This window comes from Ischnura elegans, chromosome 7, assembly GCF_921293095.1.
Source record: "Ischnura elegans chromosome 7, ioIscEleg1.1, whole genome shotgun sequence".
Taxonomy (NCBI): domain Eukaryota; kingdom Metazoa; phylum Arthropoda; class Insecta; order Odonata; family Coenagrionidae; genus Ischnura; species Ischnura elegans.
Genome location: NC_060252.1, coordinates 69,536,923 through 69,557,595, shown reverse-complemented (window position 1 = coordinate 69,557,595; position 20,673 = coordinate 69,536,923). Strand labels below are relative to the sequence as shown.

Below are 20,673 nucleotides of genomic sequence, written 5' to 3'. Positions count from 1 at the left end.
AAAGAACTCAGAAAACATTCTCTCATCAGCTTGCAAATGATTGTTTATTAATATTTTGAAGTAACCTTCTTCTGTTCTCTTTGTGAATATATTATGTGTGTTAAGTCGTGGTACACTTAACATTTCTAAAATATCTTCATCTTCTAAATCTTCAACTAACAAATAACTCAGTAGCCGTTTCTTTAAACTCATCATTCAGTACTTCACTTAGCAACAGTCAAACCTCAACTGAACTAATGTTTATTAATCGCATCAGTGACAACGCACCTTAAGCATTTTCCAACACGCGACTATTGCGGGAGTCGCTTACTTTGATCGCTGGGCGATTATGGTATCCTGCCCAGAGAGGGGTAGGAATCGCAGTCGCCAGCGATTATTTGCCGGTGAATTAAGTGATATCATGGCGTGCAGCACCACAAAATTGAATTTTTCATCGGAAGAAGACGAAAAGTTGACTGAAAAGGTGAGAGACCATCCAGCACTGTATGATTTGCACCATCCACTATACCGGGACATGCGTGTGAAAGACAATATTTGGAAAGAGATCGCAGAATATGTAAGAAGACCAGGTGAGTTCATCACAATCTAAAATTTCCTTGAGTTTGTATCTGCTATTTCTTGAACAGATCTAGTTCGTTAACCATTTTCAGATCATCTTTTCGATTTGTTAGATAATGACTATTCTTTCACCAGATTGCAGAATTTTTTAATTGTTATATTATGCCATTTAACATTTTTTGGATGCTATAATTACGATTGATTCCAGTTGATAATGACCACCAAGTGTAGTTATGAATGAGACTAATGAAGTTCCTTTGCTGCAACTCAGTAAACATATTTGATAACTATTAGCTTAATCCCGTCTCCTGGATGAGATTCTAAGAATTCCCATAGATATACTCCTAATAAGTTACGGACTCTTTTAGTCTATGACCTTGGATTCTTAGCTGCACGGCAAAAAGGGAAAATTTTCTTCGACTGTAGATGTGTAACTGCGCCGGGTTTCTTCTAGCACGAGTGTGGATATAAGCTGTCATTAAATACCTACTACGTAATTCCTAATCGGCAATTGGCTTCACTAATATAATACAATATTTAATTAATTGCTAACTTGGGACTGGTGGATAATAACTTCAGTGGTAAGGGCTTTGTTTCATATCAAGGCAAAGTTTCCAAAGGGTAATTTTGCATAATTTCAGCACCGCTTTCAGTAGGAATCCGATAGCTCCGTGGGCAACACTTTACTTGCATTTCGATGGCATATTATAAATGAGAAATTTGATGAATTGGTAATTCTTTATTCATAATAATACATTCATAATATTTTTTCTCTCCATATGAATAATAGACAATAAGCATTTTGAATATTTACGAGCAATACATCCACAAATTACAAAATTTCTCTTGCGACCTCAAGTGATTTCATTTTACCTGTATCTAATGCCTTGGCTGACATATTTTAAATGGATCGAAGTAATTTCTCCGAGTGCTTTATGTATGCTTTAAATTTATCAATAATACTACTTGAATCATTTAAAAATAACATTAAAAAATTGGAGGGCATTAATTTTTGTCCGTTCTGTTCACATGATGATTTTGCCATCCTACACTGCCCTCTCCAATAAAAGTAGTAGTAGTATTTGGATTTAGGGTGCGTCGACGGCAAGGTCATTTTGCACCACTACTGTGCTATTTAATTACAAAAGTTATGTATAAAGTAATCTACTGCATCTGATGTCTTCGTTGAAAGTGTACATAATTAGACTTTATTAAAAAAGTTTATTTCTCTGAGAAACCGAAATGTACAGATTAAGTTGGTAGGGTGGTCTCCTAAAAGGGTTTTTAGGTCTCCCCCTAGATTATTTCGTCTTCGCGCTTCGCGGTACTTAACACAATCTAGCATGATGTGTCTAATACTTAATGGACATTTACAATCCCCACATTGGGGAGGTTCCTTCTCTTCAGTAAAGAGATACGCATGGGTCAGGGGGCTGTCCCCTATCCTCAATCGTGTGAGTACTACTTCCTCTCTCCGATTACTACGAGCTGAGGAGGGCCACGCTGCTACCATGTCCTTGATGCCACGGAGCTTGTTATTATTTAGAATCCTCCATGACTCCCTCCATTTTCCAAATACCACGTTTCTTAGAGATGCTCGTAAGTCCTCGTGGGGAACCAGCGTTGAGACAAGAACTTCGTTATTCAGAGCTTCCTTGGCCATAGCGTCTGCTATCTCATTCCCGGCTATCCCCTCATGTCCCGGTACCCACAGAAAATGGATATTCAAACCCTTTCTCGAAAGGGTCAGCAGGAGAGAGTGTATTTCTTGCACGATCGGGTGCACGGGTGAGAAGCCAGAGATGGCTTGTAGCGAGCTCCTGGAGTCAGTGCATATGACAAAGGAGCCGCCGTGGTCACCTAGGGCTTCTAGAGCTGTCCTTATGGCATAAAGCTCCGCCGTGTACACACTGCACATCGGGTGAAGCTTTGCTCTGATGTTCCCGTGGATAGGGGAGAACACTGCACATGCACAAGCAGAGTTATCTTTCGAACCGTCAGTGTAAACGGGGGTAAGGTTGGGGTGATTCCATCGGAACATGGCAAACAAACGCTGGTACTCCGAGGGAGTTGTGGAAGACTACGGTCGATATCGTGAAAGAATATTCACCACCGGAGTGGGAGTGATCCAAGGGGGGTGTTCCGAGAATGAAACAGGATACACTTCAGGTAGCGTGAATTCGCATCCGCGAATAAAATCCTTAAAACGAACGCTTACTGGTCTGGTTGCTTTAGTCCTTCGGTTAAAAACATTAATAAAACGGGGTTTAAAAAGTAAACTATAACATGGGTGACTCGTCATTGCTAAAATTTTGGAAACGTAGCTACAAAGAAGCCAGGTCCTTCGGTAGCATAGAGGAGGCTCGCCTGCGTCGGTATATATGCTGGGAATCGGGCTGGTCCTAAACGCCCCAGTGCATAGTCGTAGACCTGCGTTGTGCACTGAATTAAGTGCTTTCAAATACGTCTCGCGAGCGGACGCATACACGAATGAGCCGTAGTCTAATTTCGACCGCACCAGTGTGCGGTAAAGTAAAATTAAGGTGGTGCGGTCTGCTCCCCAAGATGCATGGCTTAAAAACTTTAATATGTTCAAAGACTTCAAACAGTTTACCTTGACAGAATTAATGTGCTCCTTCCAGTTGAGTTTGTGGTCGAGGGTCATCCCCAGAAAACGGACTGATTCCACAAATGGGAGGTTTCTACCACCTAGGTGTAACGTGGGATTTACATGGACGCCCCGAGTGCGAGAAAAGTGAACGCACTTTGTTTTCTCCAAAGAGAAAAGGAAGCCGTTATTTTGGGTCCATTTGTGAAGTTTATTGATGGTGAGTTGCGCCATACGCGATGCATTCACGACCCTAGATGATCTGCAGAAAATCGCGAGATCATCCACAAACAGTGACCCTAACACTGGCTCCTTGATGCAGTGAGCTATGTCGTTGATCGCAATAGCGAACAACGTCACGCTCAGAACGGAGCCTTGGGGAACTCCGTTGTCAAGAGGGTAAAAATTTGACAACAACTGTCCCGTCCTTACTTTAAAAACACGGTTGGTTAAAAAATTTTGTATAAAAATGGGCAAACAGCCTCTAAAACCCCACTCGCGTAATACGCGTAGAATCTTACGTCGCCAGACCCGGTCGAAGCCTTCTCTAAGTCGAAAAATACACCGACTACGTGTTGGCGGAGAAGGAAGGCTTCTTGGATGAAATTTTCAATTCTAACCAAGTGGTCCATTGTGGAACGGTTCCGTCTGAATCCGCATTGTATCCTAGAGAGGAGTTTTCGACGCTCCAGCCACCAAATGAGACGTCGATTTACCATTCGCTCCATTAACTTGCACAGGCAGCTAGCTGGTGAGAGAAATCGGCCGGTAAGAATTCGGATCAGCTCGGTCTTTTCCATGTTTTGGGATGGGAACAATGACGGAACTCCCGCCAGGACGGAGGAAAATCCCCATTGGCCCAGAGCTGATTAAAAGTTTCAAGGATTTCCAGCAACGCCGATTCCGATAGATTTCGGAGGAAGGCATTGTGGATCTCGTCGGGTCCTGGGGACGTGTCGTGGGAGTCATGGATGGCAGATTTCAGCTCCCAAATGGTAAATGGCATATTGTAGTCTGCCGTTGTTATAGGCTCCATAAAGGATATAGACACGTTCTCGAGCCTTTTCTTGAGGATCGCAAAAGAAGGTTCATAGCATTCGTCGCTGCTCACTTTGGCGAGTAATTGGGCGAATACGTTCCCTATCGCAGCTGGAGAAGTGATAACCTTTCCTTCGACTTCTAGGAAGGATATACCTAGATGCTGGCTGCTACCCGATATGCTCCTCACCTTACGCCATACCTGTGCAAGTGGAGTCCTGTGGTTGACACCGGAGACAAAATTCATCCAAGAAATCCTCTTTGCGTCCTTTATTACCTAACGCGCTTTCGCTCTTAGTCGCCGAAAAGCGGAGAGATTATTTGCTGTAGGATACTTGTTGAAAATTCGGAGAGCTTTCTTACGTTTTTTAATGGCTTCTGAGCAGGTTTCATTCCACCATGGCACCGCATTTCTTGGAAGGATGCTTCGAGATCGTGGTATGCTAATTTCGGCGGCTTGAATGATGCTGGATGTCAAAAGATTTACGTTTGTTACACAGTCGTTGTTTTTATCCCACACGTAGTTAAAATTTGAGTTAAAAAGATGCCAATCAGCTTTCCGGACAATCCAACAGCCTGGTCTAATAAAATCGGCTTTATCCTTGTTTGCCGGATCTGTGGCCTTAGCCGGCGCGGCCGATTTTTGTTCTCCAGCCTTCTTGTTCAAATTTTCTTCCGTCTGAGTCGAGATGGTGATTTTAGCGATAGGAGCGGAAGCTATTTGGGCGAAAGATCTGGAAAAAGTAGGAGCTACTTGAGCTCTGTACTTTTTCCTCGCCTCAAAGTACGGGATCTTTTCTACCGTCTTGATCTCCATTATTTTCCGCTCTTCTATCAGCTTCGGGCATTTGCGGGAGTACACGGGATGAGCACCCTCGCAGTTGACGCAACGCTGGTCACCATTGCACTCACCCTCATGCTTGTCCAGGCCGCATCGTGGGCAGGTGGCTTTGCCTTGGCACCTCGTGGCCATATGACCGAACTGCTGGCATTGGAAACATCTCAGGGGTGCCGGTATGAATGGTCGCACTGGGACCGATTCGTATCCGATAAACACTCTGTCAGGGAGTTTGTCACGCGCGAACGTGAGTACGACTGATGTCGAGTCGATTTTCTCTCCGTTGCGCCTTGTAGTGAGTCGACGAGCATCAGAGACTCCTTGGGAGGCCATCTCACGTTTGATCTCGTCGATCTCAACGTACAGCAGATCAAAGTGGCTTATAACTCCCCGACAGGTGTTTAGAGTGGAGTGCACCTCGACCCTGACGGGAATATCATGCAGCTTATTAACCTTAAGTAACTTTTCGCTCTGGGCTTCATTTTCAGTTTCAATGAGCAGTGTGCCATCGCGAAGCTTTTTAGCTGATTTCAGCTCCCCGGGAACCAAACCCGACAAAACTTTACGAATAAGGAAGGGGGACACCTTTTTCAGGTTCTCCCCTTCCTTCTGGCACCTCATTACTAGGTAGCGCTGACTAGCGCCTTTAACTTTAACTCTCCCGTCGTCTGGACGGGATCTTTTTGTTGGAGGTAGAGTTTCTTCAGCCATCCAAGTATATAGAATTCATCCCCTGGGCTCCCCACCCACCACGGAGCCACACATTTGGGACGCCACCCACAAGCCGGAATGGACGTCAGGGCTACCCAAGGGATATAGGAACCTTTGACAGGGGATCCCTTTCGGGTTAGAACCTCCAGCGCAGGGGCCCTCCGAACCCGCACGCCTTCGGCCGCCCTACGGAGACCCCCATATCTCCAGCACTAACCCGTCCTGGCGTACGCTCGGAAGGAGCCGCCAAGCTCCCCAGCCGCCAGGAGCCGATTGACCGAGCTGGGCTCTTCTCGGCCGCCCGTTTTTCGGGAAATCCAGGGCCAAAGTGGGGTATTGAATTCCGGCCCATACCGGGTTTCCGACGCCCAGCTGGGTGCCGGAGAACTCACCCACCAGGGTCCCCTTCTCCCCCTTGTACGGGTCTCCACGCACGGCAAACACGTGGGTGATTCTGGACGCCAGATGTTACGGCTACTCAGAGCAGCAGAGTCACATGCTGTCTGGACACTATCCGAGCGAACGACGGGGTTTTTTAACGAGCTTGTCTCCTCGGTGGGCTCGGGTCCGTGGGGGCGCGACTCCCCAAAGGAAGAGATAACTCTCCTCCCCCCGTGCGGGGCCTCTCCAATAAAGTAGTCTGCAAAAGAATCTCTCACAGAAAAACCTTCTTGATTTGCAAAACCTCCAGTGCCAGCCAAACTAATTAGATTTTGACAAGGCAAATCTTTTGCCGGTTCAAAATCACAGTTGGTTTTTCCATGTGATGAAATGAAGTCATCTCTTAGCAGGTTGTGTAAGCAGCAAGAAACGATGATGGCGTCATCAACTCGTGAAGGTAGTAAATGAATGGGAGTGTAAAAAATCCTGAAGGTTTGGGACAACAATCCAAAAGCGTTTTCGGAAACTCGACGAGCACGGCTAAGCCTGTAATTGAAAATAGCTTTTCGCTCGTTAGCTGCTGCATCAGTTCTTGGGTAGGGTCTCATCATATTTGTATGTAATCTGAAGGCTTCATCACCAACTAACACACATGGAAGTACCTTATCAGAATTAGGTAGTTTACGCGGCAAAGGAAGCAGGGACCCAGTAGCAATTTTTTTCCCAATGTCTGACCTATCAAAAATTCCGCTATCACCTTCCTTTCCGTAGGAGCCAACATCAATGTACATGAACTTATAGTTGGCGTCAACCAAAGCCAGCAGAACGATGGAAAAATAGCCCTTATAATTGAAGAAAAGGGAACCAGTCTTACTAGGACAGACAATCCGAATGTGCTTTCCATCTATAGCACCCGCACAATTTGGAAAATTCCATCTTTGGTAGAACTGATCTGTTTTACTTAATACTTCTTCAGGCGATAACGGTGGCAAATACAATGGCATTAGCTTTTCTCTCAGGACGCTCAATGTAGAAGCAACAATCTTGCTTATTTCACCGGCAGATATTCGGAATTGAAACCGTAGAGAATGATAAGACTCTCCAGTCGCCAAAAACCTGCGAAAAGTAGAGTATAATTATACTTTTGTTTTTCAACAATCTTTATTCAATACTTGATAAAATGTTTTCCTTATTTCAGTGACAGATTGTAAAAAACGATGGAAAAACATTAAAGACACTTATGACAGGAGAAAAAGAGCAAGGTCACCGACAGGCTCAGCGGCTGCTCCCGATATGAAAAGAAAAAAGTGGCAGCTAAAAGAAAAGTTATCTTTCTTACAATCAACGGAGGCCCCCAGAAAGACCATATCCAATGAAAAGGATACGGCTGATGTAGAAATCACATCCGAGAGGGAAGTAAGTGAACCCCAACCTGAATGTGAGCAGATCGAAGGAATATGCGTAAGTGGGGAATCTGGTTCCTCGGTGAACTCGGCAGACAGAGTGAATGTTGGTGGAGCCAATAAAGTGAAAAAAAGTGCTAAGGATAACTTTTTAATGCACCTAAAAGAAAGGGACCATGAACGCAAAACTATCATAGAAAGTTTATTAGCGGAAGAAGAGGATGAAGTGGACTTATTTTTTAAAAGTATTGCTAAAACAGTTAAGAAACTTAGTCCAGATTTCATTACCCAAATAAAATTACAAACTTTAACGCTTGTTTCAAATTTTGAGACCGAAATGAGAAGGCAAGTGGAGCGTCAGCTTCCCAGTCCTTCCTTGTCCACTACCTTTTCCACTCCCTCACCAGCAACTAGTGGATTAACTCCACTTAGTGGGAATTCTCTACCAGCTTCACCAAGTGATTATGGTAGGCATGACATTTATGAAGGAGCGGTTGTGAATTCTTACAGTTTTTAAGGTAGTTGCACTGATTTTAATAACCACTTTATGTATCCAATTCATTTTAGAATAAAGAGATTTCTTGTCAACAACTCCAAAATGTAACATGAATTAATTTCCGACTTACCTCAAAGTAAGTGCAAGCTTTTCATCAGGTCTGATTGGATAGGGATGTCTGTTGCAATTTATCTTCCTTATGTCATCCTCTATTAAGCTTAAAATAAAATTAATCTGGGAGGGGTTCAGACGGAAAAATTCGCAAAACTTCTCACTGTCTCCTCGCAAATGGTTTTCGATCAGCATATGTGAGTATCCCTCTTCACTCCTTGTTTTATATATCTGATGCTCAGACTTTCTCTTGGAAATAATGATTTTCTCTGCAATGTCGTCGTCGTCTTCTTCCTCACTCAGTAAAAACGCTAGAATACGCCTCTTTTTATTACTCATGCTCTCACGCACTTGCACATGTAAAGAGTTTGGAGACTACTGGGTTCTCGCTTCAGAAGAAAATCGCAGTCGCTTTTAAGAAAACACCAAGGCGGCCGCTAACCAGCGATCATCGTCCAGCGATCATCGGTCAGCGATCATCGCCCGGCGATCATCGCTACAGTCGCTCCTTGGAAAACGTACCTTAAATAAGCTAATTTTGTCTCATCTCTTCGATACGCTCGAATGACTAAAAATCGCCGGATCATCCGAAATTAACTTCATTTATAATTCTTATAACTTATAACATTTTGTGGAACATAAAGTTATTTCCTACAGGTGCTTTTACTATTTTTAGGACTTTGTAAGTAAACTTTTTTTTCAACAACGTGAATTACAATAGTGTTTGAGCGACAAGGCGATTTTTATCATTTCTGTGTACTTCTTAATTAAATTTTTATGCACACTCCCAGCTTTAATTTTAAGTGCTCTCGGAAAAGGCTGTTTTCATTTTTGGTTTTAAAATTGATCAGAATAAGCTACACCGAACATTAAAGTTCGGGGGAACACCAACCCTTTCTAGTGCAGTATTCACTCATAACTCCGCGTTGGGAATAGGCCTTGTAACGTTTTTTTATTTTTCTTTGGTTTACTCCACTTTCAAATACACTTTTAAAAAAATCAATCTCGGGAGAGACACCCGTCGGCCATTACTCTTACAATGCAACTTCTCTTTCCATACACCTCCTCCCGCGCCGTCCACAACCACAACAATCACCTCCCTCCACCTCTGCTGCTTATTATTACCTTCCCCGGTTCACGTCACACCAAAATCCACAACAAACAACTTAAATTTATATGTTACAGCCTGCTGAAATACCAAAGAACCATTACGAAGGTAAAAAAATGTCTCCTCCAACCTAGGCTTGCTGCAATTGAAATTAAATCGAAACCGGGGGGAAAAAAGGAAGAAAAAAATCGACCTCACCGGGCCGCGAACGCAGGACTCCGCGGTGGGAGTCGTCAACGCTGACCATTCACCACGGCCTTTTTTTCAAACAATTTATTTGCCAATAAAATTTAGAACTCTTTGTTACACGTACATTGTTACAGGTATATTTTATATACAAGGGAAAATTTCACTGAAAACAGGAAATTAGTTGTTACATACATTACAGTGATTGTTATACCCTTTCAGAATATTCCTTGCATCGTCACAAAGGATTTTTAAATCCGTACTTTCAAAGTTATCAGAAATTTTTCCATTATTTTTAACAACGTTTTTAATATAATTTGCTGTTATTAGACCCATGGCTTCCGTTTTAAAACTTGGAAAGAGCTAATAGTCCAAACAAAATCTTAAAATCATTTATATCATTTTCCCCAAAAACATTTAGTTTTTTATACATCATCTTCACCTTCCACCATTTTTCTTTCACTTCATCACAGAGTAATTGCTTGTGTTGTATATCTTCTTTCACTTTACAAAATTCACAGTTCTCCGAATTTTCTTTTCCAATTTTTTTTCAGTTTTTCTTTTGTTACACACAGATTGCTGGCCACATTAAAGATACACAATTTGTTTTCAACACTGAGATTTACATTTTTCAAATGACTCCACTCTTGTATAATTAAACATACTCTTATTTGCAGTCAGGCCCACGGTCTACCCATCCTTTTACCCTTTTGAGAGATGTGTGTAAATTGCTTTGACATTTCTAAGTTTTTCTATGTCTACATTTTCAAGGAGGTCTTTTGCACCATTGACATATTTTTTTAAAATTAGGAGTTTTTCCTAATAAGTTAAGGGAAGTCTTTGCAAGAGATTTTTCCCAAGTACCTGAAGAGTCTAAAGTTTTATAAATACCACAGTAAAATAAGGCTGTTACCTTGTTATAAAAATCTATTAGCCCTAAACCACCTTCTCCCCACTTTTTTACCGCTTGTTTTCTTGCCAGTATAAAAAAATAAATTTTCCACACAAAAATAGTTATATATTTCACTATTTTTGCCGCTATATGAACAGCCTCGCTTGAAGAAAGCACTGAAATTCTAACTTGTTATACGGCATCTTGAAAGAACCGCACGAAAAATAATTAATTACAGCCAAACTAAGGCCCATTCAATGGAACCACTACCAGTTCAGATATGTGTTTGCCATTCCGAATGCCATAAAAAATACGGCATTGGAAAAGGCGGAGCAAGTTTCGTGGTCTACCCTTGTTAGTAAGGATTAATAACTTTGTGGATTCCTTAGTTGTTGCGAAATAACCACTGGAGTTGCAAGGTATGGTGATAAAGGAGCCTCAGATTCTTGAACCAATGTGTAAAATTGCACTGATGATGGAGATGCTGTGGAGAGATGAGCTGGATGAACATGACATCCAACATTTTTCCCCTACAAATTACTTCCTGTAGCATTATTTTGATGTTTTCCCAAAGCATCCCTCCGTAATGGATAGTATGTGGAAAGTGATACGCGAAGTGACATTTCTACGGACGATTTAGAGGACATTGAACTCTCTGGTTCGGAATCCAGCTCTTCCGAGAATACGGATGCCAATCCCGAGGAGACAGAGGATGAAGAGCGGACGCCAAAAAGGGAATGGAAGGAAGTAAAGAGGTCATCAGGCACTCCCTCACCTGCACCTTCAAGGTTCACCTGTGAAGGTAATTCATCAGTAAAATTTACGTTGATCCAAATCGTGGAGTGCAGCAATTTTTCGAACTGTTTTTTGATGACCAATTGATTAAATTTATTACCGATGAAACAAATCGGTATGATGAACAATATTTACGGAAAAATCCTTCCAGCTCAACAGACCAATGGCGAGCTGTGAGTGCTGCTGAAATGCGTATTTTTGGCATTGATAATGTTAAAAAGTCTTGTGCGAAAACCTGAGTAGGAACATTTTTGGTCAACGATGCGAATATTGAATACCCCTTTTTTTGGTGAGACGATGTCTCACCGGCGATTTGAAAATATTCGCCACTTTTAGCATTTTTGTAACAATTATGAGAACGATGATAAAAATCATCCCAACCCAAAGCTAAATCAAATTTGGGTAATTTATCAAATTTTGAATGGTAAATTCAGCAAGTTTTACACTCCAGAAAGGGATGTGGCAGTAGACGAAAGCCTCTTGCTGTATAAAGGATGATTGGGTTGGTGTCAATATATTTCCCAAAAAAGAGCTAGATTCGGCATAAAAACTTTTGTCCTCTGCGAGTCCAGCACTGGATACGCCTGGTCAACAATTACATACCGGGAAAGGCACTACTCTGGACACAGACTTTGAAAGTAAGCCAATGTCCTCCCAAGTAGTATTGTCACTGATAAAACCACCATCTGAAAAAGGGTATTGTGTCAAAACGGACAATTTTTATACCTCCCACAACTGGCTGCTGAATAATTTCTCATTCCTGTGTTACATACGGATCTGTGCGCGGAACGCGAAAGGGAAATTCTAGAGGGGCTGAAGAAGAAAAAAATTAAGATAGGTGATGTGGCAGCTTTCCATAAAGGTAAACTTTTCGTTCTTCGCTGGAAGGACAAGAAGGAAGTGACGTTACTCTCAACGGTTCACAATAGAGAATTGAGAGAGGTGCAGAAAAGGTGGTTATTTAACAAAAGGCAGTGGTCGAATACAATGAGACAATGGGGGTGTTGTCAGGGTGGATCAGCATTTGACAGACTAACCAATCCCAAGAAAAAGAGGGAAAAATATCATAGGAACTTATTTTTTCATTAGTTGGACATTTGTCTATGGGATTTATATGTTTTATATCGAAAAACAGGTGGTAATAAAACATTTCCAATACTGGCTTGACCTGATAGATAAAATGATTGAACTATACTTCCCAAGCGTTCCCTCTCCTTAGGCAGGTAAGCCACCCGCAAAATCCCATCTCCACCGATTTACCGAGAGGCATTTCCCAGACCTAATCCCACACGGAAAATAAGGCAAACCCAACTAGGAAGTGTGCTGTGTGCTCCCGAAAAGCGTGATGCTCATGAAAAAAAGTGAGGAAGGAGAGTCGCTATTTTTCTCCGGACTGCATTGTGCGTCTTTGCGTTGCCCCTTGTTTAAAATTGAACCACACAAAAATAGACTTTTAGTATGTAAAATATTAAACTGTGTTTCAAAATAGGAGTTTATATTAATTTTTTCTCACATCGTCTGTTTTTATATCGAGTAATTTTTGTGACTAATTTATATTGAAATATTTTACTTGATTTATATGCGAAAAATACATGGAAAGTGATATAATAAGAGTAAATTATAAAATAAGTAACTTGGTAAAATAATTAAAGAATATATTTTATTTAATATATACCCGTATATAATTAAAAAACGTACTAAATTAATATGACAGTTGTTGTGATATTTGTTTTGAAATATCCGTCAGTGAATGGGTTAAAAAACAACCTATTTACATTTTCAGGTCCAGCGAATAAATTCCAATATGTGGTTCCATCCTCTTCATATGAAATGCTATTAAGATTCTGGAGAAGCCGTGGAGAGTAAAATATTGAAATTGCCTACTCCCCATCATGAGGCTGTGCGAGTATTTTGCTGCCTCCCTAATAAAGAGCACCAAGGGTCGGCGATACCCACTCAACTAGGTTTACGAATGCCTTCTGCTTAGAATTAAGAGTAGGAGGTCATATGAACATCTTAGAACCCAAAAGATATTGACCCTTCTCAGCATTAATACAATAAGTAGATATATTCGAAGGACACGGCCTCTGCTGACAGTAGGGGTAAAGCAGCTGTAGCGTGTTCAGTCCATTTTTTGTTGCTGTACATCTTTTTCCTAATTATTTTTGGCAGGCACTTTGATTCTTGATGAAATGAAGCTATCCAGGAGGGTTGTGTTCGAGAAGAGCACTCTGCAGGTAAATGGCTTCACGGATTCGGGTGACCACACTCCACTTCATCAGAGAATACAGCGTGGGGACCATGCTCTAATCATGATGTTTCAGCCCTTCCGAGTTCGATGGGTGCAAGAATTGGCTTGTTTCCTCAGAAAGGACTGTGCATCAGGTACCAACCTGAACCACTTGGTTTTAGAATGCATCATTTTGCTGGAGAAAGCGAATTTCCATGTGGACATCGTCACGTGTGATGGTGCCCAATTGAATCCATGGAAGCCATGTGGAAGCAGTTTGGTATCGTTGATAACAGTGCGAGCTGTGGTCGCCCTTTCAGTTCATGAAGAAGATTTCGTTTTCCTCAGATTTTCCATATCTGGTGAAAAACATGAGGAATTTCATCGCTGCTCAAGAAGAAACATGGGTAAGTAATGATGCTAAGTAATAGGTTAACTTACTATTTACCTACGTATTCTTATGTATGTATAATTCATATTAATTGAATACTTATGGCATATTTAGACACCAGACGGCATTGTTAAACTGCCGCACTGGAATGCAGTGCTAAATATGGATAGTGTAAGGGAATTCCAGCTGAAGGCTTGTCCGAAATTAACTACTGACCTCTTCCACCCAAAGCCATATCAAAAAATGAACGTGGCGAAGGCATTTTAGGTATTCATCCAAAAATAAATAATTGTAGTGTGATTTCTCTTTGGTACCCTTATTATTTCGTAAGTATAATATTCTATTATTTACATATCAAATAATATTAGCTGAATGCTATTTCCAGTCTAATTTAATGGTTCTTTTGTCTTTTTAGTGTGTTCTGGATTGTTGTTGTGAAGTTGAAAATTTTTGTTGAAATGATTTTAGTTCCTGCCCTATCTCAAAACGGCAAATGAAACTCGGTTGGGTATTCTTTTTCATTTGCAGGTCTTATGCCAAAATGTTGCCGCTGGCATGCACTCGTACAGGGTTCAATGGTATAATTGATCTCTCTGCTGCCTTTTATCAATCCAAATTCACGATAGTAATTGGAAATTTTAAGGTATTAAATATAAAAATGAAACATATGCCTTCACAAGGCTGCCAATGGGCCATTCCCTCAGCCCGGCAATTTTACAAAGTTGGGCGGAAGATTGTGCAGTGTTAATAACCCAAAAATTACGAGTGAATGTAGTGTGCTACCTCGACGATTGGCTGTACACACAAACTCAGTTTCAACCCCTTGACATAGTGAATTATTTCACAGAAGAACTGGGAATCACGATCAACATGACAAAATCAAAATTATCCCTAGTGCATGAAATAAAATATTTAGGAGTGCTTATCAACAGTACAAATCACACCCTACAACTCACACAAAGTGCAAAAACAAGAGTTAAAACAGTGATCCCGTTAATACCTCGGCTCCGCAAACAAGACATTCCAAAAGCTGCGGGCTACTTAGCATGGATCTTCTGGGTCCTAAGATTTCCCTCATTCCTGGTGACGCAAGTGTTTAGAAGAGACGTGACGTAGTGGACAAAATTATAAGAAACTGAGTTCTTTTCCAAGATAGTGTCAGTGCCAAATCCCACCAATGACATCGACGTGTACACAGACGCAACATTAACCACTGGAGGAGTGGTAATACCTGAATGGAATTTGTCGCAATCGTTTCCTATTCCCTTATTATCGTCAATTAATGCATGCGAATCCTACGCTGCCTTAACGGTGTTACAGAAGGCCCTGGACCTGATCAATGCTTTTGGTTTAATCAATATGAATGTAAATTTATATGTTGACAACACTGCTGCCCTCTATTCCTTATCCAAAGGAAGAGGTACTGTATATAGACTAAATCCTGTTCTTATTGACATGTACATCCAAACATTACTATAAGAAGGCGAGTCACACCGCGTGACCTGGCTCTCGATCCCGTCATCCTTCAATCCGGCCGACCAGCCCTCGTGGGCCGTGCCCGTCTAGATATGCTGGGGTCGGCCATCTTGGCTTCCAGCCTATATAGGCGGGCGCGCCCTTGGTCAGATCACGAGGGAAGAGCAGCAGATCGAGGATCATCGAGGGAGACTTCGCCGAGAGGATCACCGAGGAGCAGCTCATCGAGGGACAGCGGCAAGGAGGCGAGCGTACCGTCGACGACCCGCGTCAAGGAGATAGGACAACACCCGCCAAGGAGGTTCCGTCCGAGGAAGCGCTTGCCGCAACCGAGGACAGCCGCCAAGGCGTGCCAAGGAGGGAGAGTCCATCTCGGGCTAACCCACCTACCACCAATCTCCATTGCTTAAGGTTCTTTTAAGGGCCTACACAGTCGGTCCGACCGACTAACCTTCTTCCACAGGGGACAAGAGCGAGGACCGACCGAGGAAGGAGGACAACACCGCCACCAAGGGAAACCGCCTGAGGAAGCGCTAGTCGCGACCGAAGGCTACGAGCCAAGGACCGGACAGGGAAGGAAGACCACCAGCCTAAGGACCAGACTAGGAAGGAAGTCCACCACCAGGAGGAGGGAGGCAGCCTATTCTCCTTTGCTTAAGGTCCTTTTAAGGGCCTATACGGTCGGTCCGACCGACTAACCTTCTTCCACAGGGGACAAGAGCCAGGACCAACCAAGGAAGGAGGACAAGGAGGACAACAGCGCCACCAAGGGAAACCGCCTGAGGAAGCGCAAGTCGCGACCGAAGGCTAGGAGCCAAGGACCGGACCAGGAAGGCAGACCACCAACCTAAGGACAGGACTAGGAAGGAAGGAAGTCCACCACCAGGAGGAGGGAGTCACCACCAGCCTATTCTACCCGGCTACTTGGTCCTCTTCGGGGCCATTTTCTCTCCTGTCTCTTTTAGGCCAGTGCAAGGAACTTTCTGCGGGCCCTACGGGTAACCCAAAGTTTGCACCCTTGTGACTGCAGGGGCATTCCCCCGCCCGGGGGAACTAGTATCTGCCCAAGCGAAGTCTGCAAGTGGAGAGGGTTCGGTCCTCCAATCGCCGGCTGGTACACGCAAAACCTCTCATTCGACCTACCCCGACGCACTCGTTGGCCATAGGGTGAGAGTCCCCATTTCCTGAAGCTTGCACGCTAACGCACTCGTTAGCAGCTGACGGACCACCCCTTCACAAACATTAACGGCGCCCACGTAACGTGCGGTGGGTTCTCCAGCCGTGGGGCAGCGATCATCGTTGGGGCTATTCTGCTTGTCTGCGGGCAAGTAGTCCAATAGGTACACAGGGGTTGGGGAGGACAACACAGCGCTAGGCGGCCCTCCCCCGACAGGGGAGGTCCTGACACCAGGGCCTTAACCCTTTGACTACCAACGGGACATATATGTCCCACAAAGGAGTATTGAGATACCAATGGGGCAAAAGCTTTGGAAAAACCCATATGTTTTTGTCCCAATGGTTGTTTTGGTACCAATTGTTATTTAGGTTGAATTTCCGGCAACAGGTAGCAGCATCTACCTTACTTTAGTGAAATACCTTTTGGTCGTCACCCGTTAGCTCTCCAGTGAACTTACGCTCGTACTGAATATTCTTTATTTTGTAAAGTTATACTTCTCATTTTTATAGTATGCACATATCATAATCATTTGACAGCATTCATTTTACGTGAAGAATTATCAATTTCGCATCCACTGAAATTAGAGTGGCATTTATGAATATATTTTACTGTACAACATGTCATTATGGGAACTCTACATGTCAGTGTGCATCTGTATCTTCTAATCGAGTACCAGTGTGCAACTATATCTTCCTTCCCGACTCCTCTATCCATTTGGTAAGTAAGCTTTCGCTAATATTTGCTGATGTAGTACCTAACCTATGGATAAATTTTCTGTTTTGATTCATGTATTTTCTCTGCACCAGGTTTTACCAGCTAAAGGATCGTGTGGACATCACAAAACGTATTCTTCTCCTGTGATTTCAGCCCATGTTCATTTCATGGTAAATGAAAACCTTATATGATTTATATTGTTTTTATCATCATGAATGTTTTTTTACACAAATTTTAACTCTCTTTCAGATCATTGAATGCTATCCAGTGTTTTTCCTTTGTTGCCCTTTTGACCTATGTCAAAAGTTCAGTGTATGCAGTTCATCTCAACCCGCAAGAGTAAGTAAAGAAGAATATATTGTAATAATTTCACAATATCCAATTTTATAATCAACAGAATTTTTTTATTTTTAGACGTGAAAAATGAGCAATAAAAGGAAATATTCTGAAGCAGAGCTTTGCCAAATACTGGATGAATCTGAAGAAGAATATTTTTCGGACGACTCATCAGATGGGGAACATCAGCCCGAACATGAAAGTAGTACAGAGAGTGATAGTGACTGCTCTGGAGTGAGTCAGGATGCTGAGGACAGTTCGTTAGAAGCTCATGGTGTCAATCTCCTGCACGGGGTGAGTGGCGATGAGGTTCCTTATCCGGCTTCATCTAAAAAAAAGGTTTCTAGTGAAATATGCTGGTCTCCACCGAAGGTATTATTTATTCCTAGACACACTGTGACATTACATCGTAGAACAGCCTCATTATGCAACTTGGATATGTCATCTGACGAAATGGCATACTTTCTAAAAGTGTTTCCTCGAAGTTTGATCATTTTTATCAGCCAGTGTACTAACAAACGTTTGGATATATTACGCAAGAAGAAAAATTTGGTCAATCTCTGTGAAACTGATCCAGGGGAGATATTGTTAGTTCTTGGATGCATGCTCGTGATGAGCTACAATAAAGTTCCAAGCATTTCGGACTATTGGTCGCATAATCCTTCCTTGGGAAATGAGGCAATCAAAGGAGCCATTTCACGAAACAGGTTTCAACTGCTTATATCAAAGCTCTACTTCACAGATCCTGAGCAACCTGCCAGCTCCTCAAAGACATACTATATTGATGAGGTAATATCTTGCCTAAAACATACATTTTCCAAGGCTAGAGATGAAAGCCCCTACCAGAGCATTGACGAATCTATGACGAAATTCAAGGGCAGGTCAGCTCTAAAGCAATATCTTCCCCTCAAGCCTATAAAACGAGGAATAAAAATTTGGGAGCGCTGTGATGCAATGACTGGATATGCATATGATTTGAATGTATACTCTGGCAAGGAATTGGGACAAGACCTACCGGAGAGTTCCACTCTGGGGGAAAGAGTTGTCTTATCTCTAACAAAAACAATCAGAAATCCAGATGTTACTCTTGTTTTTGATAGGTTTTTCACGAGCGTGCATCTACTAAATAGTATTCAATATCCAGCAGTAGGTACTGCTATTAGTACAAGAAAAAATATGCCGAAATTTCAAGGGAAATTGAAAAGAGGGGAATTCGAATTTCTTGCAAATCACCAACGAACAATGGCAGCCCGGTGGCAGGATAGCAAAGAAGTAACTGTTCTCAGTAATTGCCATGATGCAACAGTGAATACAGCAAACCGAAAGCAAAAGGATGGAAGAAAAGTAAAGGTAGACTGTCCAGAATTAATTTGCTTCTATAATAAATACATGGGAGGAGTAGATCTTTCAGACCAGAAGGTGGGCGTGTATGACTTCGATAGGCGATCTAATAAGTGGTGGAAAAAAGTATTTTATAAGGTACTTATGTTAGCAGTGGTAAATTCATGGATTTTGTATATGGACACAACCAAAAAGGATGTAAGGCTATTGCAGTTCATCGTGCCTTTGGCAGAAAAAATGATGGCAATGGGTAAGGAACAAAGCAAAGTAAAACGGAAGCGATGCAGAGGCAGACCATCAAAAATAGCAAAGCTTATGCTGAACGTCGGTGACCACCTTCCCGTTGAGGGAAATACAAGGAGACGGTGCATGAGATGTGCACAGAACAAAGTAGAAAAGAGAACAAAAACTCTGTGCACAATGTGTCAAGTGCCACTCTGTAGACAATGTTTCACTTCCTATCACACATAGCAATTGTATTCCCGGTTTACTCTGTCTTTTGAAACTTATAAATGTAATTCCCTTTTCAGTGACTACAATATAATTAGAACTGACATTGTCTGCTGAAACTATTGAGCATTTTTGGATATAATGAATATTTGTTTTATGTGTACCAGTATAATTACTTTCAATCATTTCCTCTTATTTGTAACAAAATTGTTATGTTGATATTTGAAAGAGATTTGTGGGAGTATCTTTCAGCTTTGAGTATCAATCTACAAAAAAAACATCAAGATGTATAGCTAATAAATACTTTGAAAACATCATGGTGTTTTTGCTTTTAGAATGGATTGTTACGGGAATATACAGCCAAAAATCTAACGACCATGGGACGCATGCATCCCACCCTCTAAGACCAGTGGGACACATATGTCCCACCCTGTAAGACCAGTGGGACACATATGTCCCACGCCGTAATACCAGTGGGACACATATGTCCCACCCCTCCATCTCCGCCCCCCCTGATCAAAAGTTCATAATATTGAATGAATATCTTCATTGGAGTAAACAAATCGAAAATATAATGAAAAAGAGCAAGAAATATAAAGGAAAAAAAAGGTAGTCAAAGGGTTAAGCCACAAAGTTCTTGGCAGCCTTTCCAAAAGGACCCGAAGAGGGCCTTTTCCGTACTTACACTTTCGCTCCAAATTTTCTTTTCGCAAAGGCATCAGCGCCTAAGTTTTTGCAAAGGCATCAGCGCCTAAGTTTTTCAAGGCATCAGCGCCTGAGAATAGGGGCCTGATTTGAGAGGCATCAGCGCCTCTCAGATCTAAGCGGGACTTGGCATAAGAGCCACCCCGCTTTTCTTTCAAAGGCCAGAGACTTAGTTTTTCACAAGGCATCAGCGCCTAAGTTTTTCAAGGCATCAGCGCCTGAGAATAGGGGCCTGATTTGAGAGGCATCAGCGCCTCTCAGATCTAAGCGGGACTTGGCATAAGAGCCACCCCGCTTTTCTTTCAAAGGCCAGAGACTTAGTTTTTCACAAGGCATCAGCGCCTAAGTTTTTCAAGGCATCAGCGCCTGAGAATAGGGGCCTGATTTGAGAGGCATCAGCGCCTCTCAGATCTAAGCGGGACTTGGCATAAGAGCCACCCCGCTTTTCTTTCAAAGGCCAGAGACTTAGTTTTTCACAAGGCATCAGCGCCTAAGTTTTTCAAGGCATCAGCGCCTAAGTTTTTCAAGGCATCAGCGCCTGAGAATAGGGGCCTGATTTGAGAGGCATCAGCGCCTCTCAGATCTAAGCGGGACTTGGCATAAGAGCCACCCCGCTTTTCTTTCAAAGGCCAGAGACTTAGTTTTTCACAAGGCATCAGCGCCTAAGTTTTTCAAGGCATCAGCGCCTGAGAATAGGGGCCTGATTTGAGAGGCATCAGCGCCTCTCA

The 20,673-nt window shown here is 42.5% G+C and overlaps 2 protein-coding genes across 3 annotated transcripts; one reads left to right on the top strand and one right to left on the bottom strand.

The window, feature by feature from the left end:
* Positions 1-848: 848 nt before the first annotated feature.
* Positions 849-8,493, bottom strand: LOC124162994 (protein ANTAGONIST OF LIKE HETEROCHROMATIN PROTEIN 1-like). The gene is made up of 3 exons (XM_046539777.1): positions 8,164-8,493; positions 6,356-7,250; positions 849-878 (listed from the first exon to the last, which is right to left on the bottom strand). The coding sequence occupies exons 1-3, from the start codon at positions 8,481-8,483 to the stop codon at positions 849-851; spliced, it is 1,245 nt and encodes a 414-aa protein (XP_046395733.1). The 5' UTR covers positions 8,484-8,493.
* An 8,155-nt stretch (positions 8,494-16,648) lies between these two features.
* LOC124162326 (piggyBac transposable element-derived protein 4-like) lies at positions 16,649-19,843 on the top strand. Of its 2 annotated transcripts, none has more exons than XM_046538832.1 (2): positions 16,649-17,283; positions 17,363-19,843. In XM_046538832.1, exon 2 carries the CDS (start codon positions 17,537-17,539, stop codon positions 19,259-19,261), a length of 1,725 nt encoding a protein of 574 aa, XP_046394788.1. In that variant the 5' UTR covers positions 16,649-17,283; positions 17,363-17,536; the 3' UTR covers positions 19,262-19,843. The 2 variants fall into 2 exon arrangements, with proteins under 2 accessions (XP_046394788.1, XP_046394787.1); XM_046538831.1 differs by having other exon boundaries at positions 16,649-17,452; positions 17,528-19,843.
* Positions 19,844-20,673: the final 830 nt, after the last annotated feature.